At 38.3% G+C, this 27,535-nt stretch overlaps 1 protein-coding gene across 6 annotated transcripts in view; it reads left to right on the top strand.

Moving 5' to 3' along the window:
* LOC131834056 (24-hydroxycholesterol 7-alpha-hydroxylase) overlaps positions 1-27,535 on the top strand; it is a 92,323-nt gene that overhangs the window by 43,447 nt on the left and 21,341 nt on the right. For 5 of the 6 annotated variants that reach the window (XM_059178163.1, XM_059178161.1, XM_059178160.1 and 2 more), the window contains one exon: positions 18,715-18,848. In XM_059178163.1, the coding sequence (XP_059034146.1) occupies positions 18,715-18,848 (134 nt within the window). Of the gene's footprint in view, positions 1-10,197; positions 11,238-18,714; positions 18,849-27,535 lie in introns of those variants that run through there. The other variant, XM_059178165.1, reaches the window with a different exon arrangement.

The following is a 27,535-nucleotide window of genomic DNA, read 5'->3' as shown; positions in this document are numbered from 1 at the left end:
AGTGGGTTAAAGCCTCTGCCTTCGGCTCAGGTCATGATCTCAGGATCCTGGGATCGAGCCCCGCATCGGGCTCTCTGCTCAGCGGGGAGCCTGCTTCCTCCTCTCTCTCTCTCTCTCTCTCTCTCTCTCTCCCTCTGCCTGCCTCTCTGCCTACTTGTGATCTCCGTCTATCAAATAAATAAACAAAATCTTTAAAAAAAAAGAAATTTCTCTCCACTCCTACTGGTTGCCTTTCATTATGAACTCAACATGGAGGTTTGGGAGGCTATAACATTATACAGGAAATTTCTTGCATAGTCTTGTTTTCCTTTGCTAGTCCAGCTATTTAAATACTGAAGGGGCCCAGCAAACATTCAGTTATGCTGGAGCTTCTCACAAACTGCTTTTCATTCATCAGTCTTGAAGATCATACATCGATTACCTAAGGAAGAATTTATTAATGCAGGACATTCCATCTGGAACTGTTCTATTCCACTCTAAATATAGAATTTTCTTATCTTCTTTTCCTTTGACCTTACAGACAAGATGGTATCCCTTTAGAATGCACAACTTTTTACTCTCCAATCCACTACCTGAGCCATGAAGGCCAACGTGAGACATGCCCTTAAGATTTCTATCCCATGAGAGATTTCCCAGGTGCCTGTTTCCACCAGCATTTTTTGCCTTTCGTACCTGATGTGTGTCTTCTGATACAACTCGGGAAATTATGTGTGAAGTCATTCTTTTACTGCCTCACTTCAACAAGCTAAGAGAGATCCCTCGGATAGCTATAGATCATTTGATATCCTGTTCAAATTTACAAGCTTGGAGACAGATCCTGTGGCGCTCCTCATTTTATTAAGTCTTCTGTTATCTCACTCAGTGGGCACTGTTCATCTGCTTTATTTATCCTCTACATTTTTCATTCTGACATGGCTCTTTTTTCAGCATGTTCTGTCAGGTTATTATTCAGGCATTTTGATAATCTTTCCTTCCCTTTAGAAAATACTTAGGTAAAGGCCTTGAGGTTGGGTTGATGTGTCTCCAGAGAACACCTAAAAATTCAGAATCATTAGGTAGAGTTAATAAATAAAGGGTATTTCTAGGTCAAAGTATATTTAACATTTTATTATCTGCCTATTGTTGTCTTCTGGAAGCAATCTCTCTCCCTCATGTTTATTATCAATTGGACTATGTCCTTTATTCCTTGAAAAAGTCACTGTAATTATAAAGCAGGCTTCATTTCATATTCCAGTAAATGGAGAAACCAATAACCTCTTTTCAATATATGAAAGAAATATTTCTGAAAATAGCACAAAGTATTATTTTTTCAGAGAGAATCTTATATGGATGACTTGGTGTAATGACCTTAAACTTTTCTCGAAATGATAGAATGGGATTTGGGATATTATTATACATGTATGTCTTGGAAGAAAGGGTGGGGTGGAGGGTCGGTCTGTGGGTTATCAACTCCTGATCTTCCATCAGTAATAATAACCTGTTCTAAGCAACATTGCATTCCTTGGTGCCTTTTTTTTTCTTTTTTTCCTTTTTTAAGATTTTATTTATTTATTTTAGAGAGAAAGCATGAGCAGCAGGGAGGAGCTGAGAGAGAGAGGGATAAGCAGACTCCCCACAGAGTATGGAGCCCCATGTGGGGCTTAATCTCACGACTCTGAGAATATGACCTGAGCTGAGATCAAGAGTCAGATGCTTAAGTGACTGCGCACCCCAGGGGCCCCTCCTTGCTCTCTTTCTCAGTCCATTGCTATCACTACCTCCTTCAAAGAGACTCAGTCTGTGGTTATAAATGCCAAACTGAAGTCACCGAGCAGAGGTTACTTCTAAAAGGTTAGTGCTTATACTGTTTCAACTGATGTCAGCCCAAGTACCTTGAACTGGTTATCAACCCCAGAGCAAAATTCTAAGAGCTTCTGCTGATTGCAGCTTGGTACCAGAGTCTTTAGGAAAAACACAGTGCAGTGAAGCCCTGCAAGGAACAGCACTTTTTTTTCATAGAGAAGAGACCGCAAACTCAGCTTCGGTAGTGGGTGTTGGTCCTCCAGCTTACCCCTCTTATTCCTCAGTGGAAAGGACGCTATGCCCTCTCCCCTTGGAAGGACAGATAGAACAGTGGGGTTGGCCAGATGCCATAAGATGCACATGCTTTAAGCTGAGACAAGGGGGCATTCACTGCACCTGATACAAGGAGGGATAGTCCCACACAAGGCAGTAAGACCAGCACAGGCCTCGTGGGCGCTGTATTTCCTGGTGATCAGCGCTCCAGGCTCAAGGCCCCTTTTTAGGCAGCTGAGTTGGAGTCCAAAGACTGGATGCATGAGTCTGGCTTTCCCCATGATAGGAACATGTCTTTTTTATAATAAAATTTCATCTTAAATCCCTCAGATGCCAAAAAGTCATGTCTACCCCTAGAAAAATCAGAAGAACCAGAGCTGGAGGTTCCAAAATCACTGAGGGTTTGAAAGAAGCTGGGGCTGTAAGGGGAGAGTGAACTGTGGTTTGCTAGCCTCTAGTGATGCCCAGAAATCCCCCGGTGCTCACATTCCCACAATCTGTGGGCAGTCTCTCAGCTGCTTCTTTGGTTTCACATCTGTATCCACTACCAATGCCTTAAACTGCCTGTTTGTTCTTTTTTTTAAAGGTTTCCATTTAATTTTACATCTGTCCTTCCTATTCATTTAAGTGGTATTTGTCTTGTATAAAGAAATTGGGTTAGGACGTGACCTATATAGAGGAATTAGCATGTTTTATAGAGATATAGTTTTAAACCAAACAACCTAAATAAAGAGAAAAGGCACACATGTTCCTGGACAGATAGATTTAATGTCATGAAAATGCCAACCCTTTACAAGTCAGTATATATTTAATCAATTTTAGTGAGAATTCCGATGGATTTGGGGTGGGGAAAACTAACTAAATGGCTTAAATATTTTTTTATTTAAAATATAAACTAAAAAAAAGTAAATAAAAAGAAAAATTAGTGGAAATATAAATTAGTAAGACTAGATTTGTCCTACCAGATATTAACATGTATTATAAAGCTTCTATAACAAAAGTTGGTACAGGAAAAACAACAGATGAGCACAACCCTTATTTATTTACCTTTTACCAACAAGCAAACTCATGATATTTTCTTTCAAGACTAAAAAAAAAAATTATAGGAAGAAAACCATTTTTAAAATTCTGTTTCACATTCTTGAGGCAATAGTTTCAACTATCAACATTTGTGGGGCCCCTGGGTGGCTCAATTGCTTGAGGTCTGACTTTTGATTTAAGTTGAGGTCAGGATCTCACCTTCGTGGGGGTAGAGCCACACATCAGGCTCTATGCTGGCCATGAAGCCATTTGGGATCCTCTCTCTCCCTCTGCGCCTGCCCCCACATCACGCTCTCTCTTTCTCACTTGCTCTTTTAAAAAGCTATCAACATTTGCAGTGAATTAATAGTCTAGAAACCTGCAGTCACTGGAGAGACTATACCTATCAAGAATTCATAGGAAACTGCAGTGAGCTAAAAACACCTAACTTTGTAGCTACCACATACTTCATCATCTTTCATCTACTCTCATCTCGCCCTTTTGTTTTCTATTAATTTAATATCTTACAGAGTTTTGTCTCACAGAACATGTACAGTAAGGTCCATGTGCAAGAAAGAAAGACCCAAAGACTTTTTTTTTTTTCCTCAAAGACATATTGGAGAGATAACATAGAATACTGATTTTTTTTTTAAGATTTTTTATTTATTTATTTGACAGAGAGAGATCACAAGTAGGCAGAGAGGCAGGCAGAGAGAGAAAGAGAGGAGGAAGCAGGCTCCCTGCTGAGCAGAGAGCCTGATGCGGGACTCGATCCCAGGACCCTGAGATCATGACCTGAGCCGAAGGCAGCGGCTTAACCCACTGAGCCACCCAGGCGCCCCTAGAATACTGATTTTTAAGTCAAATTTTTGCAGGGTCTCAGCGCAATAAGCTTACAGTTTACTTGGTATGGGAATGCAAGCCTTCTATTTTCAAGAAGGGTAGAAATATCTTTTGTGTATGTTTTCTCACTTCTGGAGCTTTTCTGCATGGACCTCCCTCTGTAGTTCTTTCTTCATATTCCAAAGGTTTCTGAGATAACTGAAGGAGGCAACGGGATAGAACTGACCTCGAGGGAGCTCTTCTACATTTTCCTTAATTCATTATCTTTTTCTTTTCTTGTGTGTGTGTAAAATCATTATTTATTCCCTAATGATTTTAGGACCCCCAATAAACTCCCATTCTATATCATCAGATGCCATAAATCCAGAGTCACCCCCTACTACATGGACAAGGATCTGAGCTTTCTCCCAGACGGAGGAGAAAGAGGCAAGAAGGTAGGAGAGGAAAAGCGGGGGGAGGAAGGATTAGAGATTGGAAGACTGTCATGGTGAGATAGGTCCTTAACTCAGATCTCTCACACAAGGGAACCCCTGATTTGTTTCTCAGGTCCCACTACCCGCTGACCCTTCTCCATCACTCTCTCTTCTTAAAAGTAAAACAGTCTTTCCCTTTCTCAACACACTCTTTGACTCTCCTTTATTCCTTTCACATCTGCTCTAGAAATTCATTTAAATTGATTTTTTTTTCCCTGTTTACAGACATTTGGCTGTGGTGTGCTCGTGTCCTACTGATATCAGTGGGGCCTGGTCTTGGGGCTCATACTACCTGAAAAGGTCTAGCCCCCAATACAATCCACCACATTAGGGAAAATCTGGGTCTTGCTTTGCAAAATAGTTAAGTACCTCAAAATTTGCTTCTTGCTTAAACAACTTCGCTCTGTAACCTTGCTTACTCTCTAATTCTTTTCATCATTTCTTCTTTCCATCCTTGCTACCCCTTGTTTCTCAATTCTGGTCTATGCCTGTCCTAGACCTTTCTCTCACTATCTCTCCGTCCTCAGGAATAGAGGGAGGTACATATTTGGGGATGGGAAAGGTCATTGGAATCTTTATCCAAAATTAAAAATTAATTTTCCTTTCCAATAATCAGGAGTCATAATACATCTTTTTAAATGTAGAAAGTGATTGCTTTCCCCATTTGGGAGACAGGCCAACAAACAAATCTTCATCTCACTAAAAATTTCCAGAAATCTGTAACTAGCACATTCTTACAACCTGTTACTGTTATAGGGTCATCTGATATATAAAACCTGTTATAAATAGTATTATCTATTTCAGGACATTTTATCCACTCTTACTCGCTCTATTTGAGATGTGCTAACTTTTCCCAGTGAATATAGGTTTCTCCTGGGAAGACAGCAGCAATTTTGTAAATAAGAAATTATTGCTGGAATAAATTAGAGGCTAAAAATTGAAATTTTGAACATTGTTTATCCTATGAAGTTTTTAAAATTCCTGAAGTGAAGGAGTAGATGTAAGATACTTCTTTCCCCCTCTGGAATATTGTAAATTATTTATTAGTTCTCTTTAGCTTTGTCTCTTTTCTCTAAAAACTGATTTTTTTACCCCCAGGAGCTTATCTTGAGGTCCCTGGTTGAGAAAACATGCCAGAAAGCTAGTTTCTTGCCCTTATTTTCTGTCAGCAATTGATGTCAGTGCTTTATTATTTTCGAGTAGAAGTTTTAGAACTGCGATATTCCTTTCAAAGCGGTTATATAATTTCCCTAAATAAGATGAAAGTAAATGCTAGCTTTGATTTTTCTTTTTAAACAAATTATTATAAAATTTGGGAAGCAAATGTCTTGGTCACGCTTCGGTGGGAATCGTTGCTCAAGGTTATGACATCAGTTCCTTTATTTTTCAACTTCTGCCTCATGTCCTTCTATCCTAGGCTCATTGTCCTTTATGCATGCTGTGACCTTTTGTACACACCTGAGCTTCAGATAGCTTAAGCAGGCTGCTCCATGACTATGAAAAGGCAGCGGTTTGTGAGGATCTCCTAGCATAGAGAGGCAAACAGAACCGGGAATCCATGCTTTCAAAAGTAAAGGAAGAGGTGCTGGAATGCGCAGGGACATACTCTGCATTTCAGTGGGAGCTGACAATCGGCTCTTCATCATCTTGCTGTGGGTCCCTGGATGGTCAACACACCTATTTTTCACTGTGGAGGAGCACGGGGCCTCCTCAGTATTCACCCCGCACTTTGCAAGCCCACCTTCTGATTCAGACTCCTCAGATTTATGTCTTGAAAGGTCTGAATGACTCAGCAAATGCCTACTGTTCCCCTCTTTTCCATCCAAACAGGGATTATTTCCCCAAAATTGTTAGTTAAATCTTTATGTAATGTTGTTCCTGGGCTATAGATAGATAATTTTTATATTTTATATACTTTGTCACTTACTGTTTCCAGGTGCACCTAAGTGTGTTGGTGTGTGTGTGTGTGTGTGTGTGTGTTTGTGTGTGTAAGGAGAAGAAGCTTGGAATATTAAGGAACCAGAGGAGCTACAAAGAACAACTGACTTCAGTGATCCTATTTGAGTCATGTTCCTTTTTTAAAGTCCAAGAAATCATAGTTTTATGATTAAGTTTGGAATTTAAGTTGCTTTTCTCTCTGCCTGAGTGAGTCCCACTCAAGCATGGAGGCTTAGCCAAAAGCCCAGCCGTAGGCAAGTGGGGACGAGCATCTCCAGCGCTTGCCTCCTCTCTTGTGAAGCTAATATTATTGTCATTTATAAAAAGATAGTATTTTGTGTCCTTGTGTCCAAAGTCCTTCAGGGCTGTGTCTTTCTCGTTCCTTTCTTCTCTTTCTCCTCTTAAGGGAAGTGGTGGGTCGCGGTAAACAGGGACAGAGATTTGAAGGCAGCTCTGACACATTCAAGCTTGTCTCCTGGGGCACATTATCTCTGAGGCTTGATAGCGGGCAGGTAGACGGTCTATAAATTAGTATTACTCTCCTCCTACCTGTTAGAGCACCTATGCTTGGGCTGGCACGTAACAGATAGGAAGCAAATGTTATGTTGAGTGAATTATCGGCTAACATAATAGAATTCCAGTATAACACATGATTAATACGTATGGTTGATTGTGTTGTAACATGCTTGCCACCATGCCTATGGAATCCCCAAACCATCTATATTTTAGCAATGTTTTATTGTTTCTGAATACAAAATCGTCCTTTCTTTTGTTTGGTTTCAAGTAACCTAAGATGTGGTTTGACCTTTATTGCATTTATGCCAAGACTTAAACAGATGGTTTCTGAATTTTACCCCCAGTCACCCATAGCTTCTTCCCTGGTTGTCTTCTGTTCTGGTCCCATTCCCCATTAGGCTCTAGCTCTTTTGATGATTACCTTGGCAATCTTCCAATGGAGCCATCTATTTTTAGAGTCAAAATGCTGGGAGAGCAAACCACAGAGGTGCATTGAAATATGCACAGTATGGGTACAGAAACATTTCTAAGAGTTATAATAAGAAAAGTCTTTAACCTAAAGCTGTTGTTTGAAAACTTAGCATATTTCCTTTGCTTTTCCTTTGTCTAGTCTCATAATACTACCTTGTTTGTTCAACATCACACTGGGATGTGAAAACTAAAAATATTTTATCAGAACATCTATTTTCCAAGGGTACTCTGTATCTCTCATACATTTTGTTTTTTAAAAAATATTAGATAACACAATTTAGTTGATAAAAACAAAGGTTATTTAACACTTCATGAAATGGACAGTCTCCTTTTCGCAAAATGGAGTGGGAGGCAGGAAAGTTTTATATGATAAGGAATAAAGAACAAGGAAGAGACAAATAGAAAATATTGGCTGGGGCCACATTATCAACCTTGTTTAGAGTGAAAAGAAACAAGAAAATAATAAATATAGAGCCCAGACGTGACTTGGCATGGGCCAGCTGAAGCAATGGGTGTTTCTGGTCAAGTGGAACATTTACAGGGACATGAAAGCTATCTGAGTGTCTGATATAGCCCGCTGAGCAGGAGTGCCTTCTTCTTGGACCTAGAAAGTTCTTTCAACAACTTATATATCATATAAGACTTTAAATATTATTTTGAACTCAAAACAAACCTTTGTTTCTGTTATATAATATAAAACACTTTTTGCATTTTATAATTCAATTAGTTTAATAAGGATACTTAATTTTATTTATTTATTTATTTACTTACTTACTTATTTATTAAAGGAGCTCAGACACTTCACTATTCTTGGAGTTCAAACTGTTTAGGCTGAAATTATGCCTGTCTTATGTAGGTCAAAGTAGGTCACTTTGGAGTCCTAGAGTTCTGATTTTAAACACAAATCCTGGCCCTTGGTAGTCATCTATCCTTGATCAAGTAGAAAAATATTTATTTTCTGTATCTCATAGCTGCAGTAAAACAGAAAAAAAAAAAAAAGGAGAGATTGTCCAATGCAGATTCTCTAAATAGATTTTCATAGAGAAAATAATTTTTTCAATGAAGATTTAAAATCTAAAATGTAGGTCACCGCTGATTTATTTGTAGCTTTCATTTGTGAAAGCCCTCACTTACTGGGGCCATCTTGGTTTTCAAGATAAAAGTGAAATTGGTCCTAATCACTTCCCAGCATTCTAGGAATCCTTGGAGGGAGGAATGGGGGAGGCAGAAGAGGTAGAGGCTTGTATATCATATAGTTTTCTCTTGACTCCTGGCTTTTGCCTTTGCTGATTTCTCATTTCCTTCTCTCTTTTGCTTTCTGCATATTTTGCCCCTTTTTGGTATTGCATTGCCTCACTGGACATCACAAGATTTCTATTTCCCTAAGTGTTAACTTAAGACAATGTTTTAGAAAACTTTTCAAAATACTAAAAATATGGAACAAGGGAAGAGAAAAATATGTTGCAGCCAGAAACAACTTAAAATTGAGTATTGACATCAAGTTGAATATTCTATTCTCAAAAGTCTTGTCTGTCTTGGGGTTCCAGGGTGGTCCAGAAGGTTAAGCATTTGCCTTCAGCTCAGGTCATGATCCCAGGATTCTGGGATACAGTCCCATGTCAGGCTCCCTGCTCAGTGGGGAGCCTGCTTCTGTCTCTCCTTCTGCTGCTCCCCCTGCTTGTTCTCTCTCGCTCTCTCTGTCAAATAAATAAATAAAATCTAAAGAAAAAAAAAAGTCTTACCTGCCATTGCTCTTCCTTGGCCTCCTATTGGGTAATCAGTTAGGTGCTATGTAACTGGGTCCCTTCTCTTCTCTCAAGTCTCTAGACTTGTCTTACTTGCCTTGAAGATTCCAGCAATTCCAAGTTCCTTCTCACTTCCTGTGCAGTGCCAGGGACTCTCCCTTTGTCTCACCAAGGACATTCAGATTGTGTCGTCTGATGCTCATCTCACTTTTGAGTTCTAAGATAGACGCGTGAACAAACATGGAAATGCCAGTATGGTTTGTGTGCTAGTGGACAAATAGATGAAACAGGACCTGCTTTCAGTATTTCTTTTCTGTGTCTGCTTTACTTTGCTTTCAAGGGCTTTTCCTTTTGGTACAATGTGTTCTCTACTTGTCCTTTTGTTTGGCACTCAAGAAATTTTTATACTGCAGGGAAAATGCACCAGTGTGAATATCAAGATGACTGGGAGGCAAATTATAAAGTGAGGAAAAGTTCATTACATTAGGGAGGTGGAGAACGAGAACTGAACCACAGTTTTTTCTTACATAGACCAATTTTAAAAAAGAGTAAATAGGGAAGTATCAGAAAATTGTTTTCCTTAACATTACTGTGTCCATGTGCCCTCTGTTTATGAATGTGATTTAGAGGCCATTACAGTACAGTATGTTTTTTAAAGATTTTATTTATTTATTTGACAGAGAGAGAGACAAGCAGAGGAAGTGGCAGACAGTGGGAAAAGAGAAGCAGGCTCTCCACTGAGCAGGGAACTTGATGTGGGGCTTAGTCCCAGGACTGTGGGATCATGACCTGGGCTGAAGGCAGATGCCTACCTGACTGAGGCACCCAGGCACCCCAGTATATTTTAAACAAAGACATTTCTTTTCCTAAGAGACAGTTTATATTTTCTGTGCAAAGTAGCCATAGACTACAGGATTATTCAGATTCTTTGCTAACCATTGTCCAGTTGACTTAGTTATATAAAAGATATGTATAATAGAGATCACAGAGAATTTATAGTACTAGAATTAAATCTGGACTTCTGAGCAAAAGGAAGTACACTGAGGAGCAAACCAGCATGTTAGTCAGGAATTGATGCCGGTTAGTCAGCAATTGACAAGCTTTTTCTATATTATTCCATATATTAATTCTTTCAGGCTCTATGGAACATAAGGTCTCTGTCACCACTACTCCACTCTGCCATTTTAATGTGAAAACAGCCCTAGACGATATATAAACAAACGAGTGTTGCTGTCTTCCAATAAAACTTTATTTGCAAAAATAGATGACAAGATGCATTTGGCCAGGCCAGCCTGTGCCTTTTTTCTGGCCTTATAAAAGGGAGAAGAAAAACAGAACATGAATATATGGCTATGTGTAAGCTCAAGTCAATGACCTCCAGAAGGTGCATTGGCATTTTTGTTAAGACGAAGATAGCATCTTTGTAGCTATAAAAATGATAAAATTTTGTGCCGCTGCAACATCTTCCTAGGAACAACGCAAAAGGCAAGGGAAGCAAGGGAAAAAAATGAACTATTGGGGTTTCATCAAGATCAAAAGCTTTTGCACAGCAAAGGAAACAGTTAACAAAATCAAAAGACAACTGACAGAATGGGAGAAGATATTTGCAAACGACATATCAGATAAAGGACTAGTGTCCAGAATCTATAAAGAACTTAGCAAACTCAACACCCAAAGAACAAATAATCCAATCAAGAAATGGGCAGAGGACATGAACAGACATTTCTGCAAAGAAGACATCCAGATGGCCAACAGACACATGAAAAAGTGCTCCATATCACTCGGCATCAGGGAAATACAAATCAAAACCACAATGAGATATCACCTCACACCAGTCAGAATGGCTAAAATCAACAAGTCAGGAAATGACAGATGCTGGCGAGGATGCAGAGAAAGGGGAACCGTCCTACACTGTTGGTGGGAATGCAAGCTGGTGCAGCCACTCTGGAAAACAGCATGGAGGTTCCTCAAAATGTTGAAAATAGAACTGCCCTATGACCCAGCAATTGCACTATTGGGTATTTACCCTAAAGATACAAACGTAGTGATCCAAAGGGGCACGTGCACCCGAATGTTTATAGCAGCAATGTCCACAATAGCCAAACTATGGAAAGAACCTAGATGTCCATCAACAGATGAATGGATCAAGAAGATGTGGTATATATACACGATGGAATACTATGCAGCCATCAAAAGAAATGAAATCTTGCCATTTGCAACAACGTGGATGGAACTAGAGCGTATCATGCTTAGCGAAATAAGTCAAGCAGAGAAAGACAACTATCATATGATCTCCCTGATATGAGGAAGTGGTGATGCAACATGGAGGCTTAAGTGGGTAGAAGAATAAATGAAACAAGATGGGATTGGGAGGGAGACAAACCATAAGTGACTCTTAATCTCACAAAACAAACTGAGGGTTGCCGGGGGGAGGGGGTTGGGGAGAAGGGGGTGGGATTATGGACATTGGGGAGGGTATGTGATTTGGTGAGTGCTGTGAAGTGTGTAAACCTGGTGATTCACAGACCTGGGGATAAAAATATATGTATATAAAAAAAAAAAAAAAAAAAAAAAAAAAAAAAAAAAGAAGATGTGGTATATATACACAATGGAATACTATGCAGCCATCAAAAGAAATGAAATCTTGCCATTTGCGACAACATGGATGGAACTAGAGCGTATCATGCTTAGCGAAATAAGTCAAGCAGAGAAAGACAACTATCATATGATCTCCCTGATATGAGGAAGTGGTGATGCAACATGGGGGCTTAAGTGGGTAGGAGAAGAATAAATGAAACAAGATGGGATTGGGAGGGAGACAAACCATAAGTGACTCTTAATCTCACAAAACAAACTGAGGGTTGCTGGGGGGAGGGGATTTGGGAGAAGGGGGTGGGATTATGGACAGTGGGGAGGGTATGTGCTTGGGTGAGTGCTGTGAAGTGTGTAAACCTGGTGATTCACAGACCTGTACCCCTGGGGATAAAAATATATGTTTATCAAAAAAAAAAAAAAGATAAAATTTTGGACCGTTTCTGAAATATGGGCCAATTAAAAGTTTGGTCCGAGTTAATTATCACATTATTTAGTTTTAGGGCTATAATAAATAAAACTCCTTTGCCATCTTGAACAGATGGCACAGCTAGTGACTTTTGGTGTCAATACAGTTGACCCTTAAGCAACATTGGCTTGAACTGTACATGAGTTTTTTTTTAAATAAATATATTGGACAATATTGATATAGGTACTGACAGACAGATGATTTACCTTATAAGCAGATGATGTAAACTTATGGTATTCATAAACACGCTAAATATTGTCAATGTATTCTCTCTTCCTTATGATTTCCTTAATAACATTTCCTTTTCTCTGGTTTACGTTGTTCTAAGAATATAGTATAGTATATACATAATATATAAAATATAATCAGCGGTTTATGTTATCAATAAGGCTTCCAGTCAATAGAAGGCAATTGGGGGCTGGTTTACTCAGTTAAGTGTCCAACTCTTTATTTTGGCTGGGATCATGGTCTCCAGGTTGTGAGATCAAGCCCATGTTGGGCTCCACACTCAATGTGGATTCTGCTTGGGATTCTCTCTCTTCCTCTCTCTTTGCCCCTTCCCCATCTCATGTACATGTGTGCTCAGGTGCTCTCTCTTTGTCTTGAAAATGAACGGATGAATCTTCAGGGAAAAAAAAATAGTAGGCTAGTAGTAGTTAAATTGTTGGTGAGTCAAAAGTTATTACATGGATTTTTTGACTGGAGAGTAGGCAGTCAGTATCCTTAATACCTGCATTGGTCAAGGGTCAACTGTGTATCCACTCAGAATTTCTGACTTAAATCTTATTTTTTGCCCACTAAGTAGATTTCCCTCCATTGTGTTAAAGAGATCATTTAAAAACTGGTAATAAAAACTATTTTAAACCCAGATTATTTAATAAAATTTGAGCATTTCTTCTACTTCTTTCAGTCTAGGACAATGTTCTTAAAGTATGGTTGCTGGGCCGGCAGCCTCCATAGCACCTGAGAACTTGCCAGAAATGCAGATTCTTAGGCTCCACTTCAGACTTATTGAATCAAAAGCTTTGAAGGTAGGGCCTTGTGAGCTGTGTTTTAATAAGCCTCCCAGGAAATGCTGAGACACACTGAGGCATGCTTAATGCTTGAGAACCACTGGTCTAGCATATACCAAGTTCTCAGTAAATTCTTATATACTTGAAGATTCTCACATTCTCTCTCAGAAATGTCTCAAAATTTGACTTCTCTGCATCCCTCCCATTGTTGTTTCAAAAAATAAAAACTTCTTAATTGATTTATCCCTTCACTATTTTAGACATTCATCTATTTACTCATTCAATAAAAATATATCAAGTGCCTACCATGTGCCAGACAGTGTTCTAGATACTAGGGATACATCAAAAAATAGAAAGAACAAGATTGTGAAAAACATGGGCTCATATCCATCAGTTAACAATAAGCCAAATTATTTCTTATATTAACAGGAGTATTAAAAGAAGCAAAATGACCTGCTAGTGATTTGGAAGACATTAGCTGGTAAGGGAAGGGCTTCCTGTGGAGAAAATATTTTAGCAGAGGTCTGAAGGATAAGAAGGAGCTAGCCTTTCAAACAGTTGGAATAAGGCAAAAGAAATAATAATAATGATGACAGTAGCATTTACTGAGTTTTGGCCACGTGCCAGTCATAGCTGTAAGAGCTTTACTCACAACAACCTTATAGGCAGATACTTTAATTATTCCTATTTTATAGGTGAGCAAACTGAGGCACAAAGAGGTTGGATCACTTATAAAGGTCACACAGCCCCCAGGATTCAGTGTGAGATGAGAGGGTTAGATGCGGTCTCATTTGCCAAAGTAAGAACTTTGGATTTGATTCTAAATAGCATTGAAGCCCTTAATGGGATCTGCACAGGGTACTGACTAAGTCTGAGTTGCATAAGGATTATAGCAGAGCCAGGTGGAAGCAGGGAGAGTGATGGTGGCTATCACCTGGCGCAGCAGAGAAATGATGGTGCCTTTGGACAAGACTGGTAGCTCTGGAGATGGAGTGATGTGAATGGCGATAGGATCCATTTTGTGAACAGGAACAAGAGGTTTTGGTGATTAATTAAATGGGAGTAAAAGGGGAAGGGATGAATTATGGATGACTCCCAGGTGTTGGATGTGAGCAACTAGACACATTTTGCTACCATTTTCAGTAATAACAAGACCAAGGGAGAAAAAACTTTATTTCAGTGGAGAAAATAGAGTTCTGTATTGACCAAAGCATGCTTCAGGATGTCTTTTAGACCTGCAAGCAATGCTGTCAAGAAGCCAATTGGATAAAAATAAGATGGAATTCAGGAAGGTAATCATAGGCAGAAGGTAAAATTCTTGATATAACCAGCCCATTGATGGTATTTTATAGAAGATATTTATTTGAATTCCCAAGAGAAAGAATCTGCCTAGACGAGAGAAGAAAGCCCAGAAATGAAACTGGGGCACATCCAGGGCACACTCAGAGGTTGGATAAAGAAGCCACCTATCCCTAGCTCTGGCTTTAGCCGGTATGGGCAGCCTGGGACTGCAGTGGAGCACTGAAGTCACTTGGTCTCATGACTTCCTGCCCTGAACTCTATTCCAGCCAGCTGAATTTCTCTTCTGTGTACATGTCCTTCATTTTGGCATATTCAATCCTTTGTTCTGGTTTTACTTCTTCTGAGAAACCTCTCTGATCTCTCCTTTGCAACCACCCCTCCCCACCAACCCCACTCTGATCACTGTCACCACTGTGTCCCACAGCACTTTGCATGCTTCAGTGCAGGGACACTTACCCCATGTTTACTATTTTTAGTTCTTTGCTTCTTTATCAGACTGTGAACGCCTTAAGAGCCAGGGCTCTTTCATTCGTCTTCATCCTCAGCACTTGGACACTGCTCAGAGGTTCTCACTGTCTGTCTGCTGGGTGAATGATGGAAAGACTTCCTCAGATGCGGTGTCTGGTTAGTACTGGATAGATTCTCAGACTGTAGCTTCTCTCCTCACTGAGGTTTCAGGGGAAAGAATCTCTTTATCGGCTATGGAGCAAAAGTGAATCTTCTAGAGAGTCAGTACTAAATTCACACTAATAATAATGGTAACAGTAATAGCTACCAACTTGTATTGAACATTTAACAGATGTTAGACAGTGTCTTAAATTTGTATGTCGTTTATAAACTCATAAATTAGAACCTCAGAATTCCTCATTTTAACACTGTCTGGGGAAAGAATTTACCCTTCTTTTCCTTTAATTTGAGAATTAATTGTCTTTTTATTGTCTTCAAACTTAAATTTCTTATATCCCTTTGATGATTAGTTAACATTTTGCTCTGTACTAAATAAATGCCAAATAAATGTTTGTTCATTTGATTGAATAGTGGTATCTCTGGCCTATGCAACAACTCAGTTCCTTTTTTCAAATGAAGAATTTCTCATCCCAAGCATAGATTTTCTAAATTATTTTTTCTGAATTAGCTTAAAATGTACAGGGATACTTCAAGAAAAGTAGGAAGAAGTAAAATTTTGGTGCCATTAGCTTTCCATGGCATATCAAGATAGTTTTCTGATGGTAATAATTCCTTTGGCTTGCAGTAACTGTTTGTTAGGGAATTTGGCCACAGGCACACCCAGGCATATGGTATGTGCTGCTAATGCTCAAACAAATGAAAACCAGGGTTGGTTGGTTGGTTTTTGTTATTTTTGTTTTTGTTTTTGAAGAATTGTCTTAGAGAGGACCCATAGCCATTACATTATACAGCTAATGATCTTTTGTGTCCTCATTAAAGAGCTATTGATGATGCTTATATAGTAATGGGAGTTTTAAAAAGTTTGGGAATGTTGGCATAAATAGCGGTCTCTACTATGGGATTTCTCAAAACCTATAATACGCTAATGTGTTCAGTGAGTCACCCGTAGAATGTTAACATTTCCTGGTATTTGGTGGGCCATAAAACCTTTTTCCTGCTGTAAACATTTAACATCTTGCACATGTTCTTTCATAGAACACAATTTGGAAAAACTTATATTTAGGTTGTGAAGATGCAGAAAGCATGCCTATTATTTTCCAATCCTTGTTATGGGAAAGCAAAAGCAACAGTTTTGTGAGACACTGTCTGTGAAGGTTAAACAAGAAGTCCGAGAGGTCATTTGTCTCTTTTTAGTATTAGGTCACTTAGGTCTGAGCAAATGAGCAGAAGGAAGTTCAAATTCTGTTCAAATAAAGAACAGTGCTGTGGGGGTGCCTGGGTGGTGCAGTTGATTGAGTGTCCAGCTCTTCATTTCAGCTCAGGTCATGATCTCAGGGTTGTGAGATCAAGCCCCGTATCAGGCTCTGCACTCAGTAAAGAGTCTGCTTGGGACAACCTCTCCCTTTCCCTTTGCCCCTTCTTGCCACTCTCTGTCTGTCTGTCTGTCTCTGTCTCTCTCAAATAAATAAGTAAATCTTAGAGGGGGAAAAAAAAAGGGCAATGCTGTGTATCACTGTTTCATTGTGAAGTTTTCGTCCTTTCTTGGCCCAAGACAGGAAGTCCTGAAATTTCCTAGTCTTCATATTTTCCAGAATGGCATTGAAGATGGCCTGTAATGGCCTCAGTGGACCTGTCACTGTTCCATCACATTTACCTCACCTTCTAGGCCCTCTACAGGCATTGCCATTTTCTGAACATATCCAAGCTTTCCACAGTCTTCCTTTTACTCTTCCTCTTTTCTTTGCCTACAATATCCACTCATTCATCTCCCCATGTTGATGTTGGACCATTTATTAACTCGATATTTATTTGCTAAGGTCTACTCTCTGCAAAGAACTAATAGTTGTAGCTTTAGAGGAAGACACTCAGAGAGTTTTTTGCTTTTCCTTTAGTTGGACGTGAACCTCCCTGCTTTTATATTTTAACAAAATATTGGAATATTTTACACATCACAGAACAGTTTTCTTGCTTGCATGGTATACCAGCTAACTGTGGGCTTGTCTCTTACCTCCCAGTAGACTAAGTGTATTGCAAGAATGCCTTAAGTGTTGTAACCCTAGTAAAGCTTAACTCAACTCCTGGTCCTGATTCAGTGCTCAAGAATCTGTCAAGTTGAATGGAATATATAGATGTCCCTATGGATACTAATAGAACTATAGCTCAAAAAGCCAACTGAAAACATTTGCTTCTGATTACTTAGGAGTTCTGTATGTACTGACAGATGAGATCTCCCAGGCAGCACCCACCTCAACCTTTCCTGCAGGCTGGGCTTGCTTTAGAACTAGCCTTATCCAGAGTCTAAGAGAGACAGGGCTGGAGATCTTACATTCCACTCTTACCCATTCTTTCCCAATACAGCTGGGAAGCAAATGTGAAAGTTGACTTAACTAAACTGACAATGTTGTTGAATTTTGTAAAGCAAATGCTATCAAAAGTAAATTGGAAGCTGAGTTGTTTTAAATAATTTTCAAAATGTAAACATTTCATTTGAAATACCATTAACTGAAATATCTAATCGGGCTGAAAGACCCTAACCATATTTTGGGTCATAAAAAGATTCACCCCAAGGGGCACCTGGGTGGCTCAGACATTAAGCATCTGTCTTCGGCTCAGGCCATGATCCCAGGATCCTGGGATCGAGCCCCGCATTGGGCTCTCTGCACAGCGCAAAGCCTGCTTCTCCCTCTCCCACTCCCCTGCTTGTGTTCCTTCTCTCGCTTTGTCTCTCTCTGTCAAATAAATAAGTAAAATCTTCAAAAAGAAAAGAAAAGATTCACCCCAATCCTTTTATAGGTTCAATCTTCAATCTAAACATAAGCTGAGGTATGTATATTACATTAGAGTGTTTGATGCCCTATGTTTAGAGGGAGAGCTCATTCCAGATGTAATGCATGTGCCTCATTGTCCCTTTCCTCATGTTCTTTTTGGGCCTTCTGAAATGTCTGGTTGAAAAATCAAGGACAGGCGTGCCTGGGTGGCTCAGTGGGTTAATCCTCTGCCTTCAGCTCAGGTCATGATCTCAGAGTCCTGGGATCGAGCCCCACATCAGGCTCTCTGCTCAGCAGGGGGCCTGCTTCCTCCTCTCTGCCTGTGTCTCTGCCTACTTGTGATCTCTGTCTGTCAAATAAATAAATAAAATCTTTTTTAAAAAAAAGAGTTTCTTAAAAATCAAGGACAAAACTAAAAATGAATCCTCAGGGAAGAGGTAGAAATAGTAAGGGAGATGGCTTCTCAGATTTTTTACTTTATGCTTCTGATGCCAATCTTTTATTGCTATTTCCTTAAGTAGAAGAAGAATTTGGACAAGAAAGAATGAAAGGAGTGAAAACTGAGCACCTCTCTGATGGACCTTATCTTAATCATTGATGTTGATAGCCATAGGAAGGTGAAGACCAAAGTTGGATCCCAGTCCATCACCTTGAAGTAATCAGTGGGTTAATTGGGGGGTGGGGCATACATTTGATCTTGGTAAGAGGAAAACAATAAAAAGAGGCACTCAGTTACTAAACTTGGTATGCAAAAAGTAATGGCAATGCTAACAGTTGTGGTTGGAGGCAGGTTCTAACCTGTGTTGATGAGCTTCCAAGAAATCACTTTCTGTTTTCTTTAAGTCCACCTTTTAAAAATTTTTTTTGAAATTCTCTTTGCAGGTAAAGATAAGATAAAAGTATCTGAGGATGACTTGAAGAAACTCCCACTAATCAAGTGGTGTATTTTAGAAGCCATTCGTTTAAGAGCCCCTGGTGTCATTACCAGAAAAGTGCTGAAGCCAGTTAAAATTTTGGTGAGCTTTGCTTTGGTTTTAAGAACAAGCACTGGGTATTATATAAGACTGATGAATCACTGAACTCTACCTCTGAAGCCAATAATACATTATATGTTAATTAATTGAATTTAAATTTTAAAAATAAATCAAAAGAGAAAAAAGTAATCAACTTTCTAAGGAAAAAAAAAATACATACAATGCCCATATATTATTAGATAACTCATTAGGTTCCATGAAGCACTAATGATGTTAGAATAGGTTACTAGTAAGAGTTGTGCAGCAGCATCTATTAATATGGCTATTTATCTGTAGACAATAATTTTAGCTAAAATATATCCCTTTAATAATCATTCTAGTTATGTAATTTCGTATCAGAATTAGTATAATCCTATAGAAATCAAACAGGTAGACTAGATAGTCTGCTGAACCAACTAATAAGTAATCCTTAGCAACAGGAGGTTGAGGAATTAAGGGTATGAAGAAAGTTCTTTTGGATATCTGGAAGGTAGTTTCATGCCCCAGATAACAGCTATGGAAACAGAGAGCAGGAATGCTGTGGATAATAGCAACTGATATTAGCAGTCAGTGCTGAGTGAAGGAGAGAGATTCTTTCTCTGAGCAAAGTGGAGAAAATTCTCAAGTGCTCCATGAAAGATATGTGCATTTGGCTGACCTTCAATTTAATATTTGGCAAATCAGCCAGAACAAAATATTTTTTTCAGATTGGCTTGATATAGGGCCTGCATTATTCAGATAGATGACATTTACTCATCCCTCAACTCTTACTAGCTTTTTTACATACAGTTTGAGAGTGCTTGGATTCAAATCAAGAAAATTTTTTAGTAATAGAACACAAAAGAAACAAAAGCCAATTTTTATAAAAACTGCAACTTACTACATCTAAAGGAGACATTACTTATTTAACAGATCTTACATAAATCACAGCAGTTAGTTTTAGTGGGATTTTAATAATTTTTGTTTTTAAATAATCTATTAAATAAAATATGAGTATAAAACGGGGCGCCTGGGGGCGCCTGGGTGGCTCAGTGGGTTAAGCCGCTGCCTTCGGCTCAGGTCGTGATCTCAGGGTCCTGGGATCGAGCCCCGCATCGGGCTCTTTGCTCGGCGGGGAGCCTGCTTCCTCCTCTCTCTCTCTCTCTGCCTGCCTCTCTGTCTACTTGTGATCTCTCTCTGTCAAATAAATAAATAAAATCTTTAAAACGGGGCGCCTGGGTGGTGCAGTCAGTTAAGCATCTGACTCTTGATTTCAACTCCATTCAGGATCTCAGGGTCTTGGGATCAAGCTGCACATTGGGCTTCTCACTCAGAGGGGAGTGTGCTGGAGATTCTTTCTCTCCTTCTCTTTCTGTCCCTCCCCAAACCTTGCCCTAGCTTACACTCTCTCATAAATAAATGTCTTTTTAAAAAAATATGGGTATAAAAGGATATGCTTTGAGAAGATATAGTCCAACAACTGGGTGCAATTTAGTCAAGGAATGTGTTTATTACTCTGAATAATACTATAATTTTTATTAAACTTTTATTGAGCTTTATTTAATATCCTAGCTAACATATAATTAGCTGAATTACAGACATTATTTATCTGCTAGTACATGTCTTGTTATTTTAAGTATACAGATCCTATACATGCTTTATTATATTTATACCAAAGTATTTCAGTTATTTTGGAGCTTTTTGTAAATGGTACTTTAAAAGTTTTTGATTCTCAATTGTACATTACCTGTTTTTAGAAATGCACCTGATTTTTAAGTGTACACCTTGTATCTGCAACTTTGCAAAACTCAATGTACTTATTAATCCTACAACTGTTGTTATAGATTCTTTGAGAGTTTCTATGTAAAGAATATTTTTCTTCTTTTATTTCTTTTTCTTGCCTTATTACACTGGCTCTAAAGTCCAAAGCAAGGATATCTGTTGTCACTACTATCATTTAACATATGTTGAATGATAGTAGTTTGAACATATGTTGAATGATAGTAGTTTGAATGATAGTAGTGACAACAGATATCCTTGCTTGTTCCTGATCTGAGAGGTAAGTCTTTCACTATTAGGCTAGATGTTAGCTATAGGTTTTTGGTAGATTCTTCATTTTTTTTTTTTTAAGATTTTATTTATTTATTTGACAGAGATCACAAGTATTTATTTATTTGACAGAGATCACAAGTAGGCAGAGAGGCAGGCAGAGAGAGAGAGAGGAGGAAGCAGGCTCCCTGCTGAGCAGAGAGCTGGATTCGGGGCTCGATCCCAGGGCCCTGGGATCATGACCTGAACTGAAGGCAGAGGCTTTAACCCACTGAGCCACCCAGGCGCCCCGGTAGATACTTCTTATCAAGTTGAGGAAATATCCCTCTATTTCTAATTTGCTGAGAATTTTAATTATGAATGGGTATTGGATTCTGTCTAGCACTTTATCTGCATCAGTAGATATAATCATACGCTTTTTCTTTTTAGCATGTTGTGATGGATTACATTTATTGATTTTTTAATATTGAGTCAGCCTTTTATCCCTGGAATAAATCTCATTTGATCATGATGTATAGTCCTTTTTATACATTGTTAAGTTTGTTTTTACTAATATTTTGTTAAGGATATTTTTGCATCTCCGTTCATGAGAGATAGTGGCCTATAGTTTTCTTTTCCTTTCTTTTTTTTTCTTTTCTTTCTTTTCATTTCTTTCCTTTCTTTCTTTTGCACTGTTTTGTCTGGTTTCTATATCATGACAATCACTTAAAAAATACTGTGTGCTTGTCTTGCCCCCTTTCTCATGAACACTCAGATTCCTTTCTTTACTTCCTTTTTTCTCTTCTACCCTCCCTACTTTCTCTCTCTCCTTCCTTCCTTCATTCCATTCTTCTATCCTTCCATCCTTCCTTCTTTTGCTTTTTTTATTTTTCTTTGTGTGTAGTGTGTGTGTGTGTGTGTGTGTGTGTGTGTATGTGTGTGTGAGGGAGGGAGAGAGAGAGAGAGAGAGAGAGGAAGACTGGAAAAAGAAAAATCAGCAGTATGTTTTCCCTCTTTTCTTTTTCTCTCATTTCCCCTTTTTGATCTCAGGTTATGAATTTGTTGTGGCCATTAACATTTCTTATTTTCTTAAAGGTAATTTTACTCATTCGAGAACTTTACCAAAAGAAACACCCAGACTCAAACCCAGGCACACACATATACACTTGTGCCCGTACAACCCCAGTGATCATTTGTTTATCTGACATGCTCCTTGTTTGACATCAATACAGAAATCTATGTTTCATCATAGTATAAATCTTTGATTTAAACATTTTTTAAACATTATTATACTTTTCATCCATCCAGAGTCTTAATATTTATTTCAATGGCTTTATAATAGGCCACTGAATTGATAGCTTAAATATTTAATTATTGCCTAACTCTTGAGAGTTTAGATTGTTTTCCTTTGTGGTTATTTTAATGTGGTATTTATTTGCATCTTTGTGCATAGTAAATTTTTTTAATGATTATTCTTGAAATGTGTTTTAGTAGTGGAGGCAATAAGCCATTTATAATTCACTGCATATAATTCTCTTATACAACTGAACTGTTTCATAATTCCAACAGTATGAATTCCCAATAAAAATTTTTATTAAAAGTAGTTGATGTCTGAAGCAATTAGAAAAGTTATAAAGCAATCATAGTCTCTTACCTCCACTTCCTCACACTCACAGTTTCTTCCTAGAGGACATGAGACCCAGATGGATCCAGGCTCACTCTAGGCCCTTGTGATGGCTCTCTTAGTGAATGGGCAATCAAGAGACATGTATTCAGGATGCCATCTTCCAAGAATACTCCAGAACTTCCTTTCCTTATTTTTCAAAATACCTTTTAATATTTGTGAAAGTTGCAGCAGGGTCTTCTGTACTTACTATTTCTTTTATAAATAAAATAAACACAAACTTTCCTCCGAGGAAGCGTACACTAATCCCTGTGAATTTCTCCCCTCAGAGTTGAGGCTTCAACTTTGAAAATGACAACCTGCACAGCTTTTTAAAAAATTATTACATAAATAAATTATAGTAATTATTTTTAAGAAGGAAACCATTTATTAAAAAAAAAAGTAGTGGGGTTATGGACATTGGGGAGGGTATGTGCTTTGGTGAGTGCTGTGAAGTATGTAAACCTGGTGATTCACAGACCTATACCCCTGGGGATAAAAATATATTATATGTTTATAAAAAATAAAAAAATTAAAAATTAAAAAAAAAAAGTAAAAGAAGGATATAAAGGTTGCTTAAAATTTTACAAGTCTGATGACCACTAAGAACATTTGGCATTCTCATAATTTCAGATTTTTCCCCTGTAGTCTCTATGTTTTAAAAATTCAGTTGGTGCCATATTATGCTAATTTTCTCATAATCTGCTTTTATGTTAATAGTAGTTCACCAAAGTTTTCTATTTCAATAAAAGACATCTACACCACTTTGAATTATAGCATAATAATGTAATCATGGACATAGTATTGATTTTTAAATCGGTACCCTATTCCTAAATGTGTGTGGCTTCCAGTTGTTTATAAACAGTGCAAAGATAGGCATCTGTATAGTCAAATCCTGGTACACAATAATAATTAATTCCTTAGTATAAATTCATACAACATGGTCCTTTCAACCTTCATAAATTTTCTAAAACAGGTGGAATGTCTGTTGAACATATTAATGGGTTCCCAGAAATTAGGACTATAAAAACATTTCAAATGAGGTCATCTGTGTCAAGCATTGGCAGAGGTTCAAGTTTTCTCCCCCATTGGACAACAGGTCAGAGTTTCTTGCTGGGAATGCTGCAGGCGCTCTCTTCCTGCTCTTTCTTGATATTGTCTGAACATGGTCTCATTGTTTATTTTTGCTTCTGTACTTATTCTCTTCTATATTTTTGGAACAGATTAAGACAGATAATACTACCCACTTTCTTTGACTTATTCTATTCCTTCTTTTTCTTTATTGTATTATCTTTCCAAAACTTTTAAACTTCTACCAGTATTCTCTTTTCAAGGTGTTGTACTTTTCATACACAGTTAATCGGCAAGAATGCCCAGAAAAGAATAAACAAGGAAGTGTTGGAAAATATGAATGATTAAAGACTATTAATTATCTTCTCAAGGTATTAAAACATGTTATAAAACTACATCAATTAAAATGGTATGAAATAAAATATAATGGTATGATATTGGTGTCAGACTAGATGTTCAGTATCAGTATAACAGAATGGATAGATACCAGAGAAGGAAACCCTTTTGTACATAAGAACATAATATAGGATAAATGAATCATTATAAGTCACTTAAGGGGGAAGAGATTAATATGTGTTTTGGGACGACTGGCTAAAAAGTGGCATTTTTTTTTTTCTCAACATTGCTTTCTATGCTTAGAATTGAGAATCCCAAAGAGTTTTATCTATGCGAATTATATCTACTGAGATTAACTTTATTAGAAACTAAAGCTGAGAAATTATTATAAAGTTTATTTGGCAAATAAAAAAATAACAAGGAACTTACTACATGTTAAAATAATAACATGGTTCTATGAAACATAACTGTAGTTTCCAAAACATAAAAAATGTAGAAGAATAGCATCATTTTAAGCTTTTGCAAATCTGTCTAATGCCTTGCTAATAGAACACATCTGGGTTCCCATAAACGTGCCTGGAATCAATCTGTTGTAATATATCATTTCCGTTCATGGAAATGAAGAAAATCCAGCCTCACACAGACATGTCACTGGAAAAGGAATTGGTATTACAATAGCTTCTTCAGATATGGCTGTTCTCCCATGCCTCACTGAAACTCAATAGTGGGACTTTCTCTCTCTTTTTTAAAAAGATTTAATTTGGGCGCCTGGGTGGCTCAGTGGGTTAAGCCACTGCCTTCGGCTCAGGTCATGATCTCAGGGTCCTGGGATCTAGTCCCGCATCGGGCTCGCTGCTCAGCGGGGAGCCTGCTTCCCTCTCTCTCTCTCTCTGCCTGCCTCTCCATCTACTTGTGATTTCTCTCTGTCAAATAAATAAATAAATAAAATCTTTTTGAATAAATAAATAAATAAAAAGATTTAATTTATTTGTTTGAGAAAGAGAGCTAGAGAGAAAGAGCATGAGCAGGGGGAGGGGCAGAGGGAGAGCGAGAATCAGACTCCCCACTGAGCCAGGAGCCCAACTCGGGGCTCCATTCCAGAGCCCTGGATCATGACCGGAGCTGAAGGAAGACTCTTAACCAACTGAGCCACCCAGGTGCCCGCTCCCAACAGTGGGAGTGTCTTAAAAGTTTATTGCAATCTGAAATATTAATGAGTTTTATGTACTCAGTTACATGAAAATCCTTTGGTTTGTCCTATACTTTGAATGAGTCTTTTACCCAAGAATGACTTTTGATCTCGCAAAGCTTCTGAAAAGGTCTTGAGAACTCCTAGAAGTTTCTATACTGCCTTTGAGAACCACTATGTTAAAGAGAAAAGGGCTTAGGATTCATCAATGAAACCACAAAGATGAACAGATTTGAATGTATCATATTAAAATTGAACATGTATTTTTTAAAGGTATAATCCAAGTTGAATGTAAACCAAAAATTATGAACAAATGTTAATATAAGTACGACACAAGGGTAAATAGTTTTAATATTTAAAGAACTCGCAGATCAGTAAGTAAAGCATGAATCTCACATAGATTAATGAGGACAATACATAAACACAAGAGTTCATAGGAGAAAATAACTTCACATGGAAATATGCTCAACAGAAACATAAAAATGTTTGCAGCAACCAAAATTAGCTATTAAAAATGTCAGGCTAGCAGAGAAGAGGGCAAAGAAATTGACATTCATATATTATAGGTAGAAACATATTTAGGCACAAGATTTGAGGAACATTTGCGCAAAAGGAATTGCACATCTTTATTAAAAGATTTTACATGAAAAAGGCTTTGCGGAAGAAGATGCTTTGGATGGCATTATTTATTATAGGAAAAAAAAACCCTAGGGCATGATTAAATTATTTATGGTTTAATATACCCAGTAAAAGATTAAACAGACATTGGAGATAAAACTTCACAATGTGTCTACAATGCAAAGGAAAAAATACTTCGGCTATAAAATTAGGTGAACCAAGTGTGATTCAAAAATTAACTAGTCAGCATGATAAAAATACATTTAACAACAATAACAACAAAACGCTAAACTGTTAAGTAAAAATACTAGAGGGAAGTCTAGCCAGTAGATGATTGTTTTTTGTTGTTAGCACTCTGGTGGTTTTCTAGCTTTTTCTATTACTCTCAATTTTCTAAAATTTTGATGAGCATTTCTTATGCAAAAGTTTATACTCTAAATTTTTTTCAAGATTTTATTCATTTTGAAAGAGAGCACACATGAGCAGGGGGAGGGGCAGAAGGAGAGGGAGAGAGAGAATCTCAAGCCAATTCCACGCTGAGCATGGAGCCCAACTTGGGGCTCTATCTCAGGCTCTTTATGCCAGTCATCACCCTGGTAGTTGCTGCTGTGACAGGAACTTCTTTCTGGTCTCCTCCATATGGCTAGTGTTAATTCTGAGATCCCATTTGAAGGAATTTACTAGCCTGTGTTGTAGGCTGTGGCAGCCAGCAGTCTCGAAGTTATAATTATGGGTCAACAGCCACTAAAGGGGACTATTTGGTAAGGAAGGGAAGGGCCCACATTGACCTGCCTGCAGCTCTGTCCCAGGGCTGTGCCCAGCCCCACTCCAAACACACATCTGGGCCCTTAGCAGCCAGTCTGAGTCAGCCATGAGCTCTCTAACCTAAGTTCCAGCAGTGGAAAAAGAAACAGGCTTGGGATCTCACAAGTCTTCGTTTACTTTAAAAATGGAAGGACGGCACCAGCATAATCCTTGCTCTCTTCCCAGTTTGAGAGCTCTCTCCACTGCTCCTGGGACTGCAATTGCCAAGCCTCAAGCAATATTCAGCCCCCACAGGAGCCAACAGAGCTTCTTTTTCGTTAAAAAATGATTACCCCTGAGTGCCTGTGTTGTTTAAGTGTCCAGCTCTTGGTTTTGCCTCAGGTCATGATCTCGGGGTTGTAAGATGGAGCCCCATGTGAGGTTCTATGGTGGGCATGGAGCCTGCTTAATTAAGATTCCCTTTCCTTCTGCCCCTTCCCCACCTCTAATAACAAAAAGAAAATGATGACCCTTTCCCATACACCACTTCCTGCTACCATAAAAAGACATATTTTTATTTGTAAGGTGCTCATATTCTAGTTTCATAAGGTAAGTGTTTTGCAGATATCTTGAGGACATTTCAAAATCCTGCAAGGTTAAATAGATACATGGCTTCCAATAATTGGCTGTGGGAGTTACTAATAAAATGTTTCTGTTTCAGTAAAGTTGATAGCCATCTAGTGGTTACACCCCATGGGAGAGCTCTTTGCCCTATGGTTCCTGAACATGATGATGTAAGGGTAATTTATATATCATGAAAACCTCCAATAACATAAATGGGGAAAGACAATGCAGACTCTCCTGCTTGAGGAAACACACTGCTTAGCCTGAGTCCCATAGCCACAGTGATTCCAAACACAAAATCAACCAAAGAAATGTACAACACTTGCTTTGCCCTATGTCTTCCTAACCAGTTGTCTTCATATTCTTTCTTCCCTAACAGTTGCTTCAGGAGTGAGGGAAAAAAAAAAAAAAAAAAAAGAGGGAGAAATTGAAAAAATC

This window comes from Mustela lutreola, chromosome 6, assembly GCF_030435805.1.
Source record: "Mustela lutreola isolate mMusLut2 chromosome 6, mMusLut2.pri, whole genome shotgun sequence".
In the NCBI taxonomy this organism is placed as follows: Eukaryota; Metazoa; Chordata; class Mammalia; order Carnivora; family Mustelidae; genus Mustela; species Mustela lutreola.
This window is presented reverse-complemented; position numbering and strand designations above follow the sequence as displayed.